The sequence below is a fragment of the Macrotis lagotis genome, chromosome 2, assembly GCF_037893015.1.
Source record: "Macrotis lagotis isolate mMagLag1 chromosome 2, bilby.v1.9.chrom.fasta, whole genome shotgun sequence".
Classification (NCBI taxonomy): domain Eukaryota; kingdom Metazoa; phylum Chordata; class Mammalia; order Peramelemorphia; family Peramelidae; genus Macrotis; species Macrotis lagotis.
The window spans coordinates 78,861,573-78,881,084 of NC_133659.1; the positions used below are offsets into that span (position 1 = coordinate 78,861,573).

General features: G+C 37.8%; 1 protein-coding gene across 2 annotated transcripts in view; it reads left to right on the top strand.

Moving 5' to 3' along the window:
* The window catches only part of RGL1 (ral guanine nucleotide dissociation stimulator like 1), a 226,789-nt gene that overhangs the window by 67,452 nt on the left and 139,825 nt on the right, over positions 1–19,512 (top strand). The window contains exon 3 of one of the 2 annotated variants that reach the window (XM_074222215.1): positions 8,689–8,799. The exons of the other annotated variant lie outside the window; for it this stretch is intronic. Coding sequence (XP_074078316.1) covers positions 8,689–8,799 — 111 coding nt within the window. The remainder of the gene's footprint in view (positions 1–8,688; positions 8,800–19,512) is intronic. 2 annotated transcript variants of the gene reach the window in all.

Sequence of the window (19,512 nt, forward strand, 5' to 3'; positions counted from 1 at the left end):
TTGTCTTGTGTGGCTTTATATTTGCACACATTCCATGCTCTAATGGAGAGTGGAATCTTCTCTGAAAAACTTCAGGGTAGGATCCCCGCCTACTGAGGGTAATCAGACCAGGGTTTGATAAGCAGATAATTTTTAGGGGCACCTTTTCTAGCCCCTTCTTCACATCAGAAAGTGAGCAGTGTGATCCTTAAAAGGGCTTCTCAGATCAAGAAATATTCTACCTGTCAGATCTATGGAAAGGGGAGAGATTTATGACCAAGCAAGAAAAAGAGTATATTATAAATTGCAAAATAGATGATTTCAATTATATTAAATTAAAAAGGTTTTGCACCAATAAAACTAATGCTACCAAAATTAGAAGAAAAATAGAAAGCTAGGAAACAATTTTCACAGCTAGGGGTTCTGATAAAGGTCTTATTTCTAAAATATGTATAGAATTTCATCAAATTTATAAGGTTACAATTCATTCCCCAATTGATAAATGTTCAAAGATATATATATAATATAATATAATATATGAAACCATATGAAAAATGCTCCAAATAATTATTGATTAGAGAAATGTAAATTAAAACAAATATGAGGTATCACCTCACATATAACAGATTGGCTAAGGTGACAAAAAGGGAAAATGATTGGAGAGGTTGTGGGAGAATTAGGACATTAATACTTTGCTGGTGGAGTTGTGAACTGATCCAACCATTCTGAAGAACAAAATGGAACTATGCCCAAAGAGCAATAAAACTGATCATACCCTTTGGCCCAGCAATTCCAATACTAGGCATATATCCAGAAGAAATCATAAAAAATGGGAAAAGTACTATATGTTCCAGAATATTCATAGCATCTCTTTTTTAGTAGTAAAGAATTGGAGATTGAGAGGATGCCCATCAATTGGGGGAATGGCTGAACAAGTTATGGTATATGAATGTTATGAAATACTATTGTTCTTTAAGAAACCATGAATGGTTGGACTCTGGAGAATGAATGTGATCTGATGCTGAGTAAAGGTAGTGGAACCAACAGAATATTGTACAAGTTAACAACAATATTGTGAATTGATCAACCTTGATGGATACAGCTCCTTTCAGTAGTTCAGAGAGTTAGACCAACCCTCTTAAACCAACTATGGACAACGCTATCTTCAGAGGAAGAAAAATAAAACCAACCAAACAAAAAACCCCTTCAGAATCTGATGAATACTACATTAACTTTAAAAAAAAATTCTCTTAAAAATTCCTTTTCTATCCCATGATTTTCTTTCTTTTCCTGTAATCCTAATTCCTTATACCAAAAATGACCAATCTGTAAACATGTTTAGCAGAAATGCTTATATACAATATTCACCTGATTGTTCACCACTGAGTGGATGGGGATGGAAAGGGAGGGTGGAAGGAAATTATGTAACTTAAAAATATGCTGAATGTTGAAAAACTTTCATAACATGTATCTGGAAAAATAAAATATCAATTAAAAAAAGGACTTCTCAGTAATTCAAGGAGCTGCCATGTATCCCACCACTGCTTTCATTGAGAAAACAATCCTATGGCTTGGGCCACCTGTGTGCAGGGTTGTGACTAGGGCTTCCAGTGTATTGCATCTGCTGCTTAATCACTTGCCTGTCATTATAAGACTTTGAGTTGGGAATGGTCAAAAGGTATGGATTTAAGTAAGGCAGAGTTACATGAAGTTAGCCTCACTGTCTCTTGCAAAGTCTAGTGGCAATGACATTGTCCAGAGTCAGGACAATTGGTGATGGCTCACATATGGAGTGGATGACCTTGACGTCTTTGATGTCTAACTAAGCTCTAAGCACTCCCTAGTGCCTGCTTCAGCTGCTTTCACAATTTGTTGGAATGAAGTGTTCTCATTTGCCCATTCCACCAGTAGAAAACTTCACATTCTTGGAGTGGACAATTCACCCCCACCCCCCAACTCCCTTGTTTACCCTCAAACCCAGCTGCCACAGCTACTTAGAACCATAGGTTAGTTAGGTGGATCAAGAGGACTTCAAAGGTGGGAAGCCGCACTGAAAAAGGTCAGCTGTCCTCACACCAAAAGTATGAGTCTAAATTGAATACACCCTACATCCCTAAAATTTCTTTAGGGGTCTGCTGAACCATCCACTTACAAAAAGTAAGAACTGTCTGTACTGGAGGACTCTTAAGCTGATATTTAATCATTAACAACTAACTGCTTTTTTGAGTCTCACAATCCAATGAGTTCTAAACTCATCTGACTATTATTATCTTATTATTGTCTAGTATCTCTCTCCATTTCCCTCATAAATGAAATATGAAATATTTTATCCATTTGAGATCTAAACATGTTCACCAACCATCTCTTTTTTTTTTATTAACCCTTTGGAAAATTTTCTCAGGAATAAAAATCAAGTTTACTGGCTTATAATTTATTCATTTTCTTCTCTTTCCTTTTTTTTGAAAACTTTTGCTTTTTTTTTTTTTTAGGTTTTTGTAAGGCAAATGGGGTTAAGTGGGTTGCCCAAAGCCACACAACTAGGTAATTATTAAGTGTCTGAGACCAGATTTGAACCCAGATACTCCTGACTCCAGGGCTGGTGCTTTATCCACTGCACCACCTAGCTGCCCCCAACTTTTGCTTTTCTTTAATTTTCTCTAATTCCCTGCTTTTCGTGATTGTTTCCATGTCATCAAAAATGGCTTAACAAGTGACAATTGGGGGCTAGAGACAGACATACTTCTGTCTTTTAGCAATCTAAGTTCATCTATGCCAGGGAAAATTTTTAAAGGTACCAGGATAATTGGTAGGTGAAAAGATACTATTTTATTCTCTATCTCATAACACTTAGAAGCTTTCCTTCCCAGCCCTGAAAAATCTTACTGTTCAAAAAATGCCTTTTAGTTCCTGGAAGTGCCATTCCCAACAAGAAGCCTTTTCTGATACTCCCAGCCCCCTCCTTGTTACCTTCTTAATTCTCTCTTAAACACCTCTTTTCCCTTTCCCTTTAATGCCACCCCTTCCCATTACTTTGTATTTATTTTCCATTTATTTATGTACTTCTTTCACCTTCTGAGAATTTAAACTCCTTGAGGGTAAGCATTATTTTTCTTTAGTACCTAATAATTATTAGGTTTAATTATTGTGCTTACTAATAATTAGTGTTTCTAAAACCTTCTTGAAGTGTATGTTTGTATGTTTTCTTTCTTTTATCATTTGTGTTCCTATATTGAGAATAAGTGACTGAATACTAAGGAAGAATTAGGATCCTTCTTTCCGGCCTTTTTTAAAGAATAGTCCCATCAGGGATAATCACTGAAAGAGGGCCAAATGAGCAAAAAAATAAAAAGTCCCTTAGTTTGGATTCTGTTCCATAAAGTTTCCACTTCCTGAATTTTATACCTTTCAGTCCACCATTGCAAATGATTATTCCATTTGGTACCCCCTGCTTTAGAATTTCCCAGCTGGTTGCAAAGCACCCTAGGTCCAATATCCTAAGCAGGTAGGATTCATTAAAGGGAGCAGAGCAGAGAAGGATGAGAGAGGCAGGAGGAGTGAAAGGGGAGCCCAGAGAGTGAAGTAGACTTGGAAAAATGAGGGTGATATATACTCCAGCTCACTTCTAGAAATTTTACTAGGCCTCCCCCTTCTGACAGGCTCCAGACCCTCATTAGAGATGCAGTCCATTAGCATGCTATTACTACAGATCAACTTCATGTCTACTGTTCTTGCTCTTTGACCTAAACTTAAGCAGAGGTTGGCAGAGTCTGATAGGACTGGCTGGGAAACTAGGGTGTAGAAATAGGAAGAGTGAGGAGGGTGCTGAGTATGGGCAGGCCCTAGTCAGAGGTCAGCTGAGAGTCGGTAGGGAGTAGTTCCCTTTCTTGATTATTAAGGGATTGAGTGGTCACAGTGCCAGTAGGGCTAACTTAACCTGAAGTATCTGGAGCCAATGATTGCTCCCATGGTTAAGATTTATAGAAAGCACACACACAAAAAAAAACAAACTTCCACTTGTGTCCCAGACTTGTCTCTTGAGTTTTTTCAGTTCCACTTCAAGGTCCCACCAAGAAAATAACAGTGTATTTTATTTTCTCTTTTTTTTCCTTAACCCCAGGGAAAGTGGAGAAGGCTGATATGACAAATGTGATTATGTGACATTTAGATGACATGAGGGAACACATGTTGATCCATATATTAAACTTTGGTATCTTTTTTTATTTTTTAAGATAAAGCAATAAATAGGTAATTTAAAATTTTCTTTCTGCACTCCCTCTGTGGTATATGCATCCCCATCTTTTTACATAGTCTCCAACTTATCACGATCCCCTCTAAAACGTAGTGCCCAGACCTGTAGTTAGGAATAACTGAGTTCAAATCCAGCCTCAGGTATTAGATTTATAATCCTTAGCAAGTCACTTAACCTCTGTCTGTCTCAGTTTCCTCAGCTGTAAAATGGGGATAGTTTTCCTTCCTACAGTGGTTGTGAGAATCAAATGATATTTCTAAGGCACTTTGAAAATCTGAAAGTACTAGATAATATTACCTATGATTATGATCATGTGATAACAGATTGACAGTCCAAGTGTGGTTCTAGTGTCCACAAAATATTAAAAGAAACAGAGAAAGACCTCCAGAATGTTGGGTGATTTATGAAGTGAAAAGCCATCCTCTACATTAACCCAGCGCTTGACCCTCTTTTACTTCTCACCTGGATTATTGATTGTTGGTCTTTCTGCTGTAGGTCTTATCCCCTCAGGTAATCAATATATTATTTAGAAAGTCTTTATTAATTGTTTTGGAGCTGATTTTTTTTCTTTTATCCCAGGGTTGTCCAAATTTGGGCCAAAATACAAATTTCACAAGGGATCTATGATAGATGCAATTTGTTAGTTTCTTCCTAACCTTTTATAAACGAACCTAAAACAACTAAATAATAAATAAAACTTTCAGGAAAACATGTATTTTTTTCCAACATAACATGCTCCCTCACTGAAAGAGTTATATATCTACTGTGTGCTATGTACTAGATGGTAAAACAAAAATGAAAATATTTGCCCACAAGAAGTTTCCATTCTTTGGGGAAAGAGAATATAATGCTATATAGCTATTTAAATATACAAAAAGTAAATGCAGGATCAAAACTTCAGCTTAGAATATACCAGAGATATACAAGATAAAATAAGCTTTCCAACTGGGAACGAGATAAGACCTCAGTCCAAAGCAGGAAGGAGGAAAATCCAAGGAAAATCCACTCTCAAAATTTTAAGCTTCCAAGATTGAAGGTAAAGACATACAATGACTTCCCATATTTATCTGAGACTCCAAGATGCCAATAGGCATTCAAAAGTACAAAACTTTGCGCCTCTCTCTTTTTTTTTTTTTTGCAAGGCAAATGGGGTTAAGTGGCTTGCCCAAGGCCACACAGCTAGGTAATTATTAAGTGTCTGAGACTGCATTTGAACCCAGGTACTCCGTACTCCTGACTCCAAGGCCAGTGCTTTATCCACTACACCACCTAACTGCCCCCAACTTTGCCTTTCTTACAACCTTCTCTTGAATTATCTCTGCATCCTAAGCCTCTTACTTAAGATAGGCAATATTTTGCTCATCCAATCGGGAATCACATCTCAGTCTAAATATAGGGCTGTTGCTCTCTTACTTCGATTGGAGAAGCAAAAAGGAACTTCATACTCTACAAATGATCATTTAGCTTTAGTTTAAAGACCCCCATACCTGGAATCAGGAGGGCCAAAGTTCAAATTTGACTATAGACACTAGCAGTGTGCTTTTGGACAAGTCCCTTGAACCTTGATTGCCCTTGCCTCCAGGGTCATCTCCAATCATCCTGATCATATCTGGCAACAGGACCTAGATGGCTCAGAGGAGAAAGTGAGATTGGTGATTTAGCACAGTACTCCTCTCATTGGAATCCACTTCTCATGCTTGGCATGGTATCACCTCCCTGATGCCAGGGTCTTCTTTGAGAAGGAAAGACAAATATCATCAAAGACCTCTGGTTCAATTCAGCAAACATTGATTAAGGATCTCCAATGTGCTAGGAAATATGTGAAGTACTGGGGATACAAAGAGAGAAAAACACAGCCCTGCCCTCAGGGAGCTTACAACCCAATGGGAGAAACCACATGCAGACACAAATATACAAGGCAAGCTCTATACAGACTAAATAGGAAATGATTAAAAAAGGAAAAGCACTGGAATTGAGAGGTTAGACAGGGCTTCCTGTAGATGGGAAGTAGGTAGAGAAAATATTCCAGGCTTGGGGAACAATCAGAATAAATGCCTGTAGTTGAGAGATGGCCTACCTCATTTATGGAACAGCCAGGAGGCCTATGTAACTGGATAAAAGAGAATATATTGGGGAGAAAGGTGTCTAAAGTCTGGAAAGGTGGGGGGAAGGGCTAGATTATTAAAGTCGTTGAAAGCCAGACAGAGTATTTTGTATTGGTATCTGGAAGTAAGGAGGTGAGATGATCAGACCTTTGGGAAACTTTCTGAGAGAGCCCATTTCTCTAGTAATTATTTTTTCCCCTGTAACTTAAACCTCAGTTTGCCTCTTTGCAGTTTCTCATTACTTCCAAGACTCACTTCTCTGCTTTGCCGAAGTTTATTCCCTCTTCTGTGAAAAAGGTTTATTGAGTAGACCTGTGATTTTATTAATTTAGGAAATGCCTAGATGAGAAACTCTACCAAAGCAAATTGGCATCTTCTCTGCAACTTGTAACCTTAAGAGAGATGAGCTGTCCAGGAGCTTAAGAACTTTCTTCAGGGTCACTCAACCAATCACATCCCATCTGCTCAAGTTTAGACCCTTTATCACCCCTCACCTGGACTACTGCAGTAGTTCTCTTATTGGTTTCCATGTAGCCAGTCTTTCTCCTCTACAATCTAGGCTTCACGTGGCTGTCAAATTAACATTCCTAAATTAAACTGTTGATTTCTGCTTCATAAACTCTAGTGTTTTCTTGTCTCTAGAATAAAATATAAAGTCCTCTTTTGTCATTTCAGTATCTGGCTCTAATCTACCTTTCCAAACTCATTATACATTATTCCCTTTCCAAGTGACCTTCCTGTAGTTCCTCCCATCTTCTAGTCCATACCTTCCCTGTGGGTCTTTGCAAATATAGTGCTATGAGCCTGGCATTCTCTTCCTGGGAACCCTTAACTCAGGGGCCATTTCCTTTAAGAGATCTTTTTCTGAGGATTCTAGTTCATGCCTTCATCATTGTATTTTTGTTTATGTTCTGTACTTATGTGTGAACATAATTGCCTCCTCCTGTAGAATTTAAATTCTTTAAAGGCTAATTTTGTCTTTGCATCACTAAGAGAGTGCCTGACACACGATAGGCTCTTTAAAATATTTGTTGATGAATGATGTTCAATTATAGGCTGCACCTAAATTTTATATAAGCCAGATTTAGGGGAAAATGTGGTCTATATTAAGCCCATTACAATCAATGACTTCATAATCTCCTCAGGACAGGACCAGCTTCCTGACCAGCTCCTTAGCTTTTAGGCTCACATTCAGAAATTATTAGGGGTACTGTGGAAATAGATCAATAAAACAGTTCTCCTTAAAAGCAATCTCTAGAATTCTGTGAAGAAAAATGATTTTAAAATTACCAAAATGTTCTTTATCTATCCCTTTTTCAGAGTGGTTCTGGTTCATAGAAGTGGGGCTGTGGATAGATTACTAGACTTGAAGCCTGGAAGTGATTTCAGTTGACTTTTTGTGACCCCCCCCCCCCCCAATTTGGGCTTTTCTTGGCCCAAATGATACAGAAGTGGTTTGACCTTTCCTTTTCTGACTCATTTTGCAAATGGGGAAACTGAGGCAAATATGGTTAAGTGACTTGCTCAGGGTCACACACTAAGTGTTTGAGGTCAAATTTGGACTCAGAAAGATGAGTCTCTCTATCTACTCTATCCACTCCCCCATTTAGCTGCCCTTCTAAGACCTGGTTCAAATTCCATTTCAGAGCCTTTTTTGTTGTGTAACTTGAACTTTGTGAGCTAGTCACTTAACCTCATCAATAGAATGGTGATAAACACAACAAAATGATATCATTCACAGTGTTGTGAGGATTAATTTATTAGTTTATATAAGCATTTGTATAATTTGGGAGAGAGGACAAAGATAAATGAACTATTTAGAGTGGAGTGCTGAGGAGGGGGGAGTATAAGTCTATGTGGGGAGGGATCAGAGATGTCATCCAATCTTCTATTCAGGAAGGTTTTCCTGAATTTGAAATCCTTGTTTTCAAAAGACTGTAAGATTTGGAGCCAGATGGGACCTTAGACACCAATACTGTGAAGTAGCCAGTACTGTCTGGTGTCTCTGACATGGTAATCACCTACCTTTGCCCACTCTACCCACCCTCACCCCCATTCCCAAATGAGGTAAGTAATGGTCTGAAATTAAGTTTATACCCAGATTTATGTAGTTTATGTGACCGAGCCTAATAGAAGAAAGTTGGGTTTCTATCCTGACTACTATTAATTCCCTGGGATCTTGGACAAGTCATTTAACTTGTCTTAACTTTTTCCTTCCTAACCTAAGGATAATACTATGTTGTCTCATTCTACCTAGAAGGGGAATTGGAAGGATCAGATTAGGCAATGGCTATAAAATTTTTTTTTTTTTTCTCTCTCTCCTCTTTCTCCTTGTTTTTCTCCCTTCCCTGGCAGAGCTCGATTCAGGACTGGGGTGAAGAGGTAGAGGAAGGAGCTGTTTACCATGTCACCCTCAAAAGAGTCCAAATTCAACAGGCTGCCAATAAAGGAGCCCGATGGCTAGGGGTGAGTAACACTGTCCAGTGGAAGCTGGAGAAGCTTTGGGAACTTTGCAGCCTTCCACCGTGGAGTTCCAAGTCTCTGTCTTTCTGTGAATATCATTATTATTTAGGGAAGGCAGACTTTGCCATAGAAAGAAAACTGACAACAAACCAAGTTTCTTTCTTTCTTGCTTGCTTTTTTTCCCCCCTACTGGACTGCAGAAAACAGGTCTGGTTTTGTGCTTGGTGTTTTCAAAAGCTCCTTCCCTAGGCTTGTCAATAATTCAGAACCTCTTAGAACTCCCTTGAGATGGAAGGCAAACGGATTCTGGGTGGAGAACAGTGCCACAAAGTAACAAGGAAAGACAGTGGGACTGGAAACAGGAGAGATAAGCAAACCTTGCCCACGTAGCATCCCTCTGGCCCTTCCTCGCCCCTCCTCCCCAGCAGAACCCTCCCGGCCTCCTCCTGAATTTTCAAGTAGTGGACCCCGAGTGAGTGCCAAGAGGATGGACCAGCTATCAAGTCAGCTATCTTCAGTGAGTGGTAGGCTTTTTAGATTCTCCTCCTGTCCATGTAGGAATGGAAGCAAATGCCTTTTCATTGCCTTCAAATGGTATCTAAGGAATGCTGGGCTTTTGAGAGGTTTTGCTTTCCAGAAATGTTTCTTTTCTCATTGAGACTCTAAAATATGTGGTAAGTTTTTGTTAGTTCTGTTCGGTTTTACAACCAGAAATCATTTGGCTCATCCTGAATGAAGGTGGGAGGGTGGGATGAAGGGGAGTGGGGAGAGGAGAGGAGAGGGAAAGTGAGGGGGAGAGAGAGAGACAGAGACAGAGAGAGACAGAGAGAGACAGAGAGAGAGAGAGAGAGAGACAGAGAGAGACAGAGAGAGACAGAGAGAGAGACACAGACACAGAGAGACACAGAGAGACAGAGACAGAGACAAGATATAGACACAGAGAGAGACCAGAGACAGAGGCAAAGAGAGAGAAATGGGAAAGGAGAGAGAGGTCATCTCTCTAGTTAGTGACAAGTTTGGGTGAGAAAAGAAAGGGAGCCATCACCCAGGAGATAAAAGCAAAGTGATCTCAGAGTAGAAAGGTGACAAGATAGACTCGATGGAAGTTGAATGATGGATTAGTTCCCTGGAAGGAACAGAGTTTTACCAGGTGGATCAGGTGTAATTTTACCTGACCTTTTTGATAAACCTTAACATCATCTCAGGTTATAGGAAAGGAAGCAACTGTAGTCATATTGCTCAGTCTCCAAGTTTCATAGATAAACCAAGGCCAGAGAAAGGAGGTGACTTGCCAAGGTCAAATAGATGGCAGGTGGTGCAACTAAGGTTCAAACTCATGTCATCTGGCTCCAAATATAGTTTGCTTGTTTTGTTTTAAGTATTAGACATGTCCTCTACATATCTCTCTATTTTGTGGTCTTTCAGGAAGCCTCAGAATGTATTAAATATAAATCAAGGGTGATCTGCAAAGTTTTGGGGGAGAGGAAGCATATGAGGGACAAGAAAGGAAACAAAAATTACTCAAGGCTTCCTCTTAAGAATAGGGGTGCCATATGACCTTATCCCCCCTCCCCACAAAAGATTTAAAGAGGGACATCTAAAATCATTTCCTCAACTATGTAATTGCTGACATAGGTATTTTGTGCTTTTCTTCCTGCTAAAGTTGGGGATATCCCAAGTACTACTAAAATTAATGGTATCCCCCATGAGGTGCCATAAGGTATTTATTAGTGGCCTTGGTAAGCAAGTCACTGAACTTAAAAAAGGAGAACTGAAAGTTTTTATCCAATGGATATCTAACCTGAATTGTGATTTTAAAATGAATTATGCACCTCATCAGCAATTCTGACAGGAAAAGCAGAACTAGAATTTGGAGTAGTCATCATCTTATTGTTGACTCTTATATATATTTTTTAAACATGGTGTGGTTTGGTCACCCTGGTTATTTCAAAACGAATCATAACTCCTAAACAATCACAGCTGCTTTCAAGTAAGTCATTACATTTTCTGGTAAAGGTTATTCCTCTCTAATGACATTGTTTAACTTGCTTGGGTTGCACTTTAGTTTTTTAGCCAAATACAATAGCAGTAAATGATTGAATCATACTGCAAAGGAAGAAAGGCTAACTAGGCATTCCTCCAAACAGATGCTTATGGGCTATGTTATAAATGCACCTCCTCAGTTATTTATTATTTATTCCTATTCTGTTTATTGATTCACCTTTCCCCTTCCAATGGTCCTACACTTTCTACATCTAATATGTTACATTGCCTGTGAGCACACACACACACACACACACACACACACACACAATACAGAGTTGATCTATCTCTGCAGCAGATTTTTGCCCAGAAGGGTGAGAGACACAGAAAAATTGCCCAGACTGATGGAAGAGAGGATGTACCCCACTCATATTATATGTATTTTGTTGCTATCAATGCTTGAAAGTTCTTCAGAGCTTTGATTTTGGAAGGGATCTGAGGCTATCCAATCTAGCTTATATCTGACCCCAACTCCCCTACACAACATTCTTGACAAATGTCCATGGATCATAGAATTTTGTACTGTAAGGGATCTTAGATTATTCATTTTATAGATGAGTTAAATTATGATCCTGAGAGGTGAAATGAATGAATTAAAAAGCATTTATCAAGTACTTACTCTGTATTAGGAGATACATGGATTTTTATTTTTACTTCGGGGCAAAAATGCAAAGCTGCTAGATAGCATGTTTTTGGAGTGATGGCTGAGGAAAGTGTCTTTACTTTGGGGAGGTATAGGTATTGTGAATGGAACCCCAAGGTCTCTGAAATCATACTTTTTCCAGGAGCAATGACCAGAAGAAGAGGTTTAAAAAGGAGGGAGATGAGGAGCAAGGAGTTAGAGCAGGACAGAGGACAGGATGCCCATGTAGATCTTGGTTTCTGGGTGGGCTGCTATTGAGTGGAGTTTCCCAAAATCACAAGTGTAAAGAACAGAGCAGAGATTTAAAACCAGGTCCTCTGATTCTAAACCCAGTGTCCTTGCTATTATATAGGGCTGCCTTTAGTCTTCATAATGTCTCAGAATCTGTTATCTTCTTTTCTCTTTGATGTGCCCAGCATACTAATTCCCTACTTTTTGAAGCTCTGCTTTAGTCTGAGGAAATTCCAGATTTAACTAAATGTGGCTCAACCAATTGGGTCATGGTAATCAGCCTTTGTAATTTTCTTTTCTTTTTAGTGAAATAAAGTAATTTTTTTGTGCATGTCATCATTTCAAATTTCTGAAAGGAACTACTTTTAGAGTTAAATAGAAAATGAAAGTGTGAGGAGAAACAAAGAAATGATAACCCAAGGTCTATTAACATGATTTTAGAGAGCTTTTTAAAAAATGATTTTCATAACTTTTTTAGGGTATCCCAAAAGTCTTATAATGCACTTTTGAAATATTAAAGCTTAATTTAAAACTGCAGAAAGACTTTTGGGATTCTAGTATAATCAGTTTCTTCAAAGTTGTATATATTTTCTACATTTAAAAATATTATTCTGAAAAGGAATCCATAGGCTTTGCCAGATTGCTGAAGAGGGATCTGTGACACAAAAAAAAGAGTTAAGAACTCCAATGATAAGGACAGTTGCTGTTTCATTTTTGTCTTTGTATCTTTTTTGGCTAACACAGTTCTTTGCATTTATTAAATGTTTGTTCATTGATTGAGGTCTTGAAAAAAGGGTAAGGATATGTTTCTTAGATTATAAATTCTTCAAGTGTTGGATCATAATGTCTTTTCTGTGGCATCAAGGTCCTCTATCACTGGGAGGGCCATACAGTAAATGTTTTAGAGATTTGTGAAGAATTGGAAAAGATTTCTGAAGTGAAAGATAGACAAGAAAGTTAGACGTTGAAAGGAAGGGAAGGCTAAGAACTTCTAGAAGGGCACTTCTATTTTTAGTTAAAAATGGTGAGATACTTGGAATTCACAAATTGTTATTACAAGGATAACTGGTCAAAGGAAGATGATTTTGACAAAATGTTGTGTTGTTTTTTCTTGAGGCAAAATAGCAAGTTCATCTCACCATAAAACTGATGTGACAGTTTTTCTTTCTGCATTTTGGACAACAGATGTCTATTTTAGCTACAAATTTGGGCATTTCATTGTGATTGGTGAAGACAAGGATTCTCTTAATTTTCTTAAACAGTCATTTAAGTACAATGTTATGTAGAACATAAAGTTAAGCATTGCTCCTGCCAAGTAAACTTAGACTGTCATCCAACCAGCTGAAATAACTGATCACTTTGTTTGTACTCTAGTACTCAGCTCTCTATACAGATTTAGGATTTGATCTTAAGAAGGAAGATACAGAATGGCACATACCCAGTTATCAAGGATCTTGTTTAATCCAAAAACATAGTTTCATTTTGAATTATTAATAGTGTTTAGAGAAAAGAGCAGTAGAGCAGTGAATTTGGAATATGACTATCGGAGTTCTGGTCTCCATTCTACCACTTATAAGTCGCTTGACCTTAGGCAAGTTACCTCATATCTCTGGACCTTAGTTTTGTGAACAGTAAAATGTTGGAGATGATACTTATACTACCTCTTTCTTAGGGTTGTTGTGAAGAAAGTACTTTTTTAATGCACTATAGAAATATAAGTTGCTGCTATTATTATTTAAGTAATCTAACAATTCTGGGAACATTATATATGGTTATAAAATCAACATTGAAAGGAAATAAAGACACTCCTGGCTTGCACATCTAGCATGTAGACAACAAGGTTATATTGGGCAGCCTTTTTTGGCTGAACTGTTGAAGCACTGACCTCATTTTTCATTTACAGAGAGATACCAGGTGGGATTCTTTTACTCAGATACTTCCCCCGAAGAAGAATTACCATGGCTGTAAATCAACAATTCTGTTGAACAAGGTGGTATTTGGAAAAGGAAAAGATCAAAACTTTTGCCTATTTGTCACTACTATTGTTGGCAAACATATATCGTTCATGTAGTTGGCAATAATTGAAGGAAACTTCACTGTCCTCAAAAGAATGGGAAATTGAACTATTGTGGACACAACTCTCTTTATTGTGAGTGCTAGATGGGAAGTGGAGAGGACATGGCTTTTATGCATTATAATTTCTGACAATGTCTTATTGATGATCTCAAACTATCACAGATTCGTGATTAAGCAAATTGCATCAAATCCTCAAAAAGGGCAGTTCTGAGTGAAGGTATTCTAAAGGCATGATCAGTTATACTAGGCTATCATTGGTAGGTTTGTCCAAATAAATACTTGACTGCTGGTGGACTTGAGTAAAGATTGAGAAATAGGTAATTAGAAAGCAGAGTATACTTAGAAGTCAAGAAGAACTATTATGGATCCTGATGTTTGTGGTTAATGGGAGTCAAACTGAGAGCTTGTTTAGGTGCAATTATGTAGGAATAGGAATAGAAAGGTAAAACAGCCTTGTTATGGTTGTGGCTTAGAGAGCTTGTCTTCTCAAAGGACCAAACTATCTATAGGTTCTTTATAATTGATTGGTTGGGAGCCCCTGCACACATGTTGCTCCTAAAGGGTGCACAAAGAGAATAGATTTTCTCTTTTGCAGGAATTGGGGAAAGTATGGTGTCTTTTATTGGAGGGCTTAGAAATGCAATTCATTTTAAGCAAACTCAATAACTGAAATTCCTGCTTAGAGAGATTTGATCTATACTTAACATTGTGCAGTTATCAATCACTTAAAGAACCAGGTTTCATGTCCAGTCTGCTGGGAGGGATAGCAAACTCACTGAATGACAAAATTCTGGATCTTGATAAACTAAAACATAAAACATAAGGAGGATGTAAACCCTTATACTTGGATTAAAAAAAAGTCACACTACAAGATGGAATATGTGTATATCTATCTATATATCTATCTACCTATATATATGTATATGATTTTTAGTGGATTGCAAGTTCAATATGAATCAACAGTGTGATATGGTAGCTAAAAAATAAGGTGACCTTAGGCTACATTAAGAGATAATAAGTTAATAATATCTGCTCTTGTCAGATAGTATCTGGAATATTGTTTTCAGGTCAGTTTTGGGAACCATGTTTTTTCAGGAGGAAGTTGATAAGCTAGACAATGTCCAGAGGATGACAACTGAATGATGAAGGACTCTGAGATCGTATCCTGTGTGAATCACTTCAAGAATTGTGGGTATTGGGGCAGCTAGGTGGCGTAGTGCATAGAGCACCGGCCCTGGAGTCAGGAGTACCTGGGGTTCAAATCCAGTCTCAGACACTTAATAATTACCTAGCTGTGTGGCCTTGGGCAAGCCACTTAACCCCGTTTGCCTTGCAAAAAAAAAAAAAGAATCTGTGGGTATTGAGCCTAGAGAACAGAACACCTGGAAAACATGAGAGCTGTTTTTGAAAATTTCAGAATTTGTTATGCAGAAGAGAGAATGGATTTGTGCTATTTGATCATAAAGAGAGCAGAACTAAGAGTAGTAGGTAGTAATTGAAAAGAGGCAAATTGGGGGTGGCTAGCTGGCACAGTGGATAAAGCACCGGCCTTAGAGTCAGGAGTACCTGGGTTCAAATCCGGTCTCAGACACTTAATAATTACCTAGCTGTGTGGCCTTGGGCAAGCCACTTAACCCTGTTTGCCTTGCAAAAACCTAAGAAACAAAAAAAAAGAAAAGAAGAAAATTTATATTTGATATAAATATTTTCCCCTAAATTATAGCTATAGTCTAAAAGTTAAATGAATTGTCTCTTTAGGTAAAGAGTTCCTCTTTACTGAAAGTTATCAAGAGAAGGCTTGATGAAAATTGTTAAGGATATTGTAGAGTAGATTATGGTTCAGAGATGTGTTGGACAAGATGGCCAGTGTGGGTCCTATGAACTCTGAGATTCTTTCATTTTATGACATAGTGAAATTGGGTGGTCATTTGTTAAGTCCTACTGATTCTTCATTATATTTCTCTCAAATCCATTCCTTCCTTTTTAGTCACATTGCCATCATCTTAATTAAGGTCCTCATCAACTCTCCACTGGACTATTTTTTTTTTAGGTTTTTGCAAGGCAAACGGGGTTAAGTGGCTTGCCCAAGGCCACACAGCTAGGTAATTATTAAGTGTCTGAGACCGGATTTGAACCCAGGTACTCCTGACTCCAAGGCAGGTGCTTTATCCACTACACCACCTAGCCACCCCCTCCACTGGACTATTCTAAAAGACTTTTGACTTCCCATCTATCTTTCATATAAGTTGTCAACATCATCTTCCAATTATGCAAGGAGCATCATGTCACACATCCTCCCTCTGAAAAATCAGCAGTAATTCACTGTCACCTGTAAGATAAATTTAGTCAGATAATTAAGTCCTCTACATTCTGGTCCATCTTTGCAGCCTTATTTCATCATGCTCATATTCATATACTTCATATTTCAGCCAAAACTGGACTAATAATCATTTCTAAATCTAGCCTGGTACTCTTCTGCTTCTGTGAATTTTCATAGGCTATCCTTTATGTCTAGAGAACACTTCATCTTACTTATTGAAGTCTTCCTTCAAGACCCAACTAGAATGCCATCACCTACATGAAAGCTTTGTTAACTTCTCCTCTCCCCATCCCTGGCTTGATATAATGTTATCTTTAAAGTTGTAACTCTCTTTTGTTCCATATATCATATTCTGGTGGCTCCAGGACTGGACTTGGAGCCAAGAAAACTGTACCAAAAATGATGATATTTCATCTTTGTAGTCCCAGCACATAACATACTACTTTACACATCCAGGGAGCTTAGAAGATGATTAAATTAACTAAACCTACAAAAAAGATGTTTAGATTTTACAAAATAGTTGTAGACATCCTTTAACTAGTGACATCTCCAGGACTTTTAAAGTAAAGAGAATATCATTTATTTCTTAATATTTTACAAGTACTAGGTTCAAAACAAGGTTTGGAAAATATTACAATTATTTGTTATTGGAGTGCCTATGAGTTAGATTTAAGTATTATAAAAGAAGCCTTGGAGTTGACAGTTAACAGTTTGTCATTATTTTGTTAATTTAGCAAAAAAGACACTTCTGGTTGTGTTGGTAAGTATGTTTTATTTAGCCTTAGGAAACTAAGTTTCAAAATGTGTCTTCATAGCAAATTGTAGGTAATATTGAAATAACATTCCCCCATCCTTAAAAACAGCTTTAGAAATTGTTGCTCTGGTGAATTAGCTTGTAAACTATGAAGGAAATAAGGATAATGCATATTCTCTGAGACATAGCTATTATGATAGGATTGTTACTATTTCAGAACTTTTCTGGGATTTGATAAAGCATATTTACATAAAGTTGAGAATATTCACTTCAGTCACAGAAATCTAGAAAACACCTGACTTCACTATATCTCTACCACAATGAAATGTACTGAAACATAAGGAGATATATTAACTTCTTTTTAGGTTTTTCCTAAGGCAAATGGGGTTAAGTGGCTTGCCCAAGGCCACACAGCTAGGTAATTAATAAGTGTCTGAGGCCAGATTTGAACTCAGGGACTCCTGACTTCAGGGATGGTGCTCTATCCACTGTGCAACCTAGCCACCCCAACATTATTAACTTTTTACCTATACCTTTTATTAAGCCTGTGGATAGATCTGAATGTTTGTCCTTTGATAACCAACCTAGCTTACTTAAAAGAGGCCCTTTACCAGAAGGTTGACTAGGATATGACCTTTTTTTTTATTTTTTACAAGCCATTGCCACCAAAAAAGGACCCCTCCCAAGATATGGAGGATTGCTTTGCTTTTGAAGGGGCAATACTCATACTCTTGTAATCATGGATTCCCTTGATTTAGTGAATTACTTGTCTTATTTTTGTGGAAACTGAAGGCAAGAGAGATTAGTCTTTCAAAGCATTAACCATAGAAAAGAAAGAAAGAGAACTTGGATAAGCTGTTTTTCACTTCCACTTTAGCTTTTGCTTACAATTTGCTAGTGTTGTTTCCTTGATAGGTTTCTGTCTTTTTTTTCATGGTGGGCCTTGTCAGTGGCTTTCTAAATCACCAGGATCACATCATTATGTATATACATATAATATATGTGTATGTATATATGTATAATGTAAAACAAAATAATGCTACTATGATAAAACTATACCTTGCATTTAATAAACATTTATTAAACATCTACTGTGTGAAAAGGCATTTTTAGGTATTTGGGATACATACAGTACCTACTTTCAAGAAGCTTACATTTTGGTAGGTAGATATAGGCTATACACAAGTAAATACAAAGCATGTAAAAGATAAAGGACTATAAAGTAATTTGGGAAGGAAAACATGCACTACCAATTAGGGATAGATATCACAGCAGGTCTTGTATGGGATGTGACTCTGTTGCTGAGCCTTAAGGGATCCTAAAGAGACCAATGAAGTAGGAAACATCCCATATTTCTTTCCATGATTGGGGTCAGAGGTATTCTAGAAAAAGATGTACTTTTAAAAAAAAGTAAATTATTAAATGTTTGAAAATAATAGGTGTATTTTCATTCTATTTTAAGAATAGCTCTATAGGCCCCTTTTGGATTGACAGATGGGTCAAGATTTAGAAGTTTTTTTTCATTCTTTGTATATTGGTAGAGGACACTGTCTTGATGTGGGCCTTCCTAGGACTTTGGGGAGAATATCTGGATGGCTGACTGGCAAAACCATTCAGAATAAACTCCCTAAAAGTATCTCTGTGAATGTTGCTCCATGTGCTTTCTGTGATATGTGTTAAGATTAATATACTTTACACAGTGAGTATTTATTAACCTATTCCTCCCCAAATTCACAACTTGAATCCATGCAGAACTATACACTCTCATCTATTGGATACAACTTCCTCAGAGAAATAGCATCCATGAGCATTCCCTTCAGTGGAAGTGAGCCATCTCTTTCCACTTTGTACAATGTCAGTAAATGGTTGAGTGTATCTTGAAGTGAAACTCTGGCTTTCTTAAATTAGCCTTCTTCCACATTGGGTGGCCCTGTAAGGCCAAGAAGAGATGAGTTAAATCCAAGCTGAATTCCAGTTGTAGGAGTTTCCTTAGCTGGTGGCAATGGATATACAAAGCAGAAAGAGCACAGCTTGGCTTCCCAGCTCTCAGGGGAACTTTGCAGAGGCAGTGGTTGAGAAAAGTCATCACACACCCCCCCCCCCCATTGAAAAAATCAATTGGGACGTCACTGAGAGAATAAATATGGAACCCACAGAAGTTGATTACAGCATTGCATTTCAAACAACAGTCCTTGAGTTTCTGACTGTGTTGGTAGGAGCAAGGGCATTCTATGGTTGGGCAGCCTGGGTGTTCTCTTTTCTCTTTCCTCCTCCCCCCAACTTCTTTAAACTCTCTTTGACACTGTTTATACTGGCAACTTCCAGGGCTGCCTTTGGAGGCTTTCTATGTATGCTAACTCCAGGCCCCATATTAAAACAAAACAAAGTGAAACAAAAAAAAATCCTCCACTTAAATTCCTGGATGGTAGAATTCTCTCTGTATTCACCACTAGCTTCTTTCCTTCCTACCACACACATATGCATTTGCACTAACATGTACAAACATATGTATGTATTGAGTCACACTGTCAGTTTTCCTTTAGATTCTTTTGAAGGTTTAATGTATTTCACCGAGATCACATCACCATCTCTGTTGCAATGTTCAGAACATCATTATTTCAACTTTTTCTGCTTGGGCTGCCCTGAATT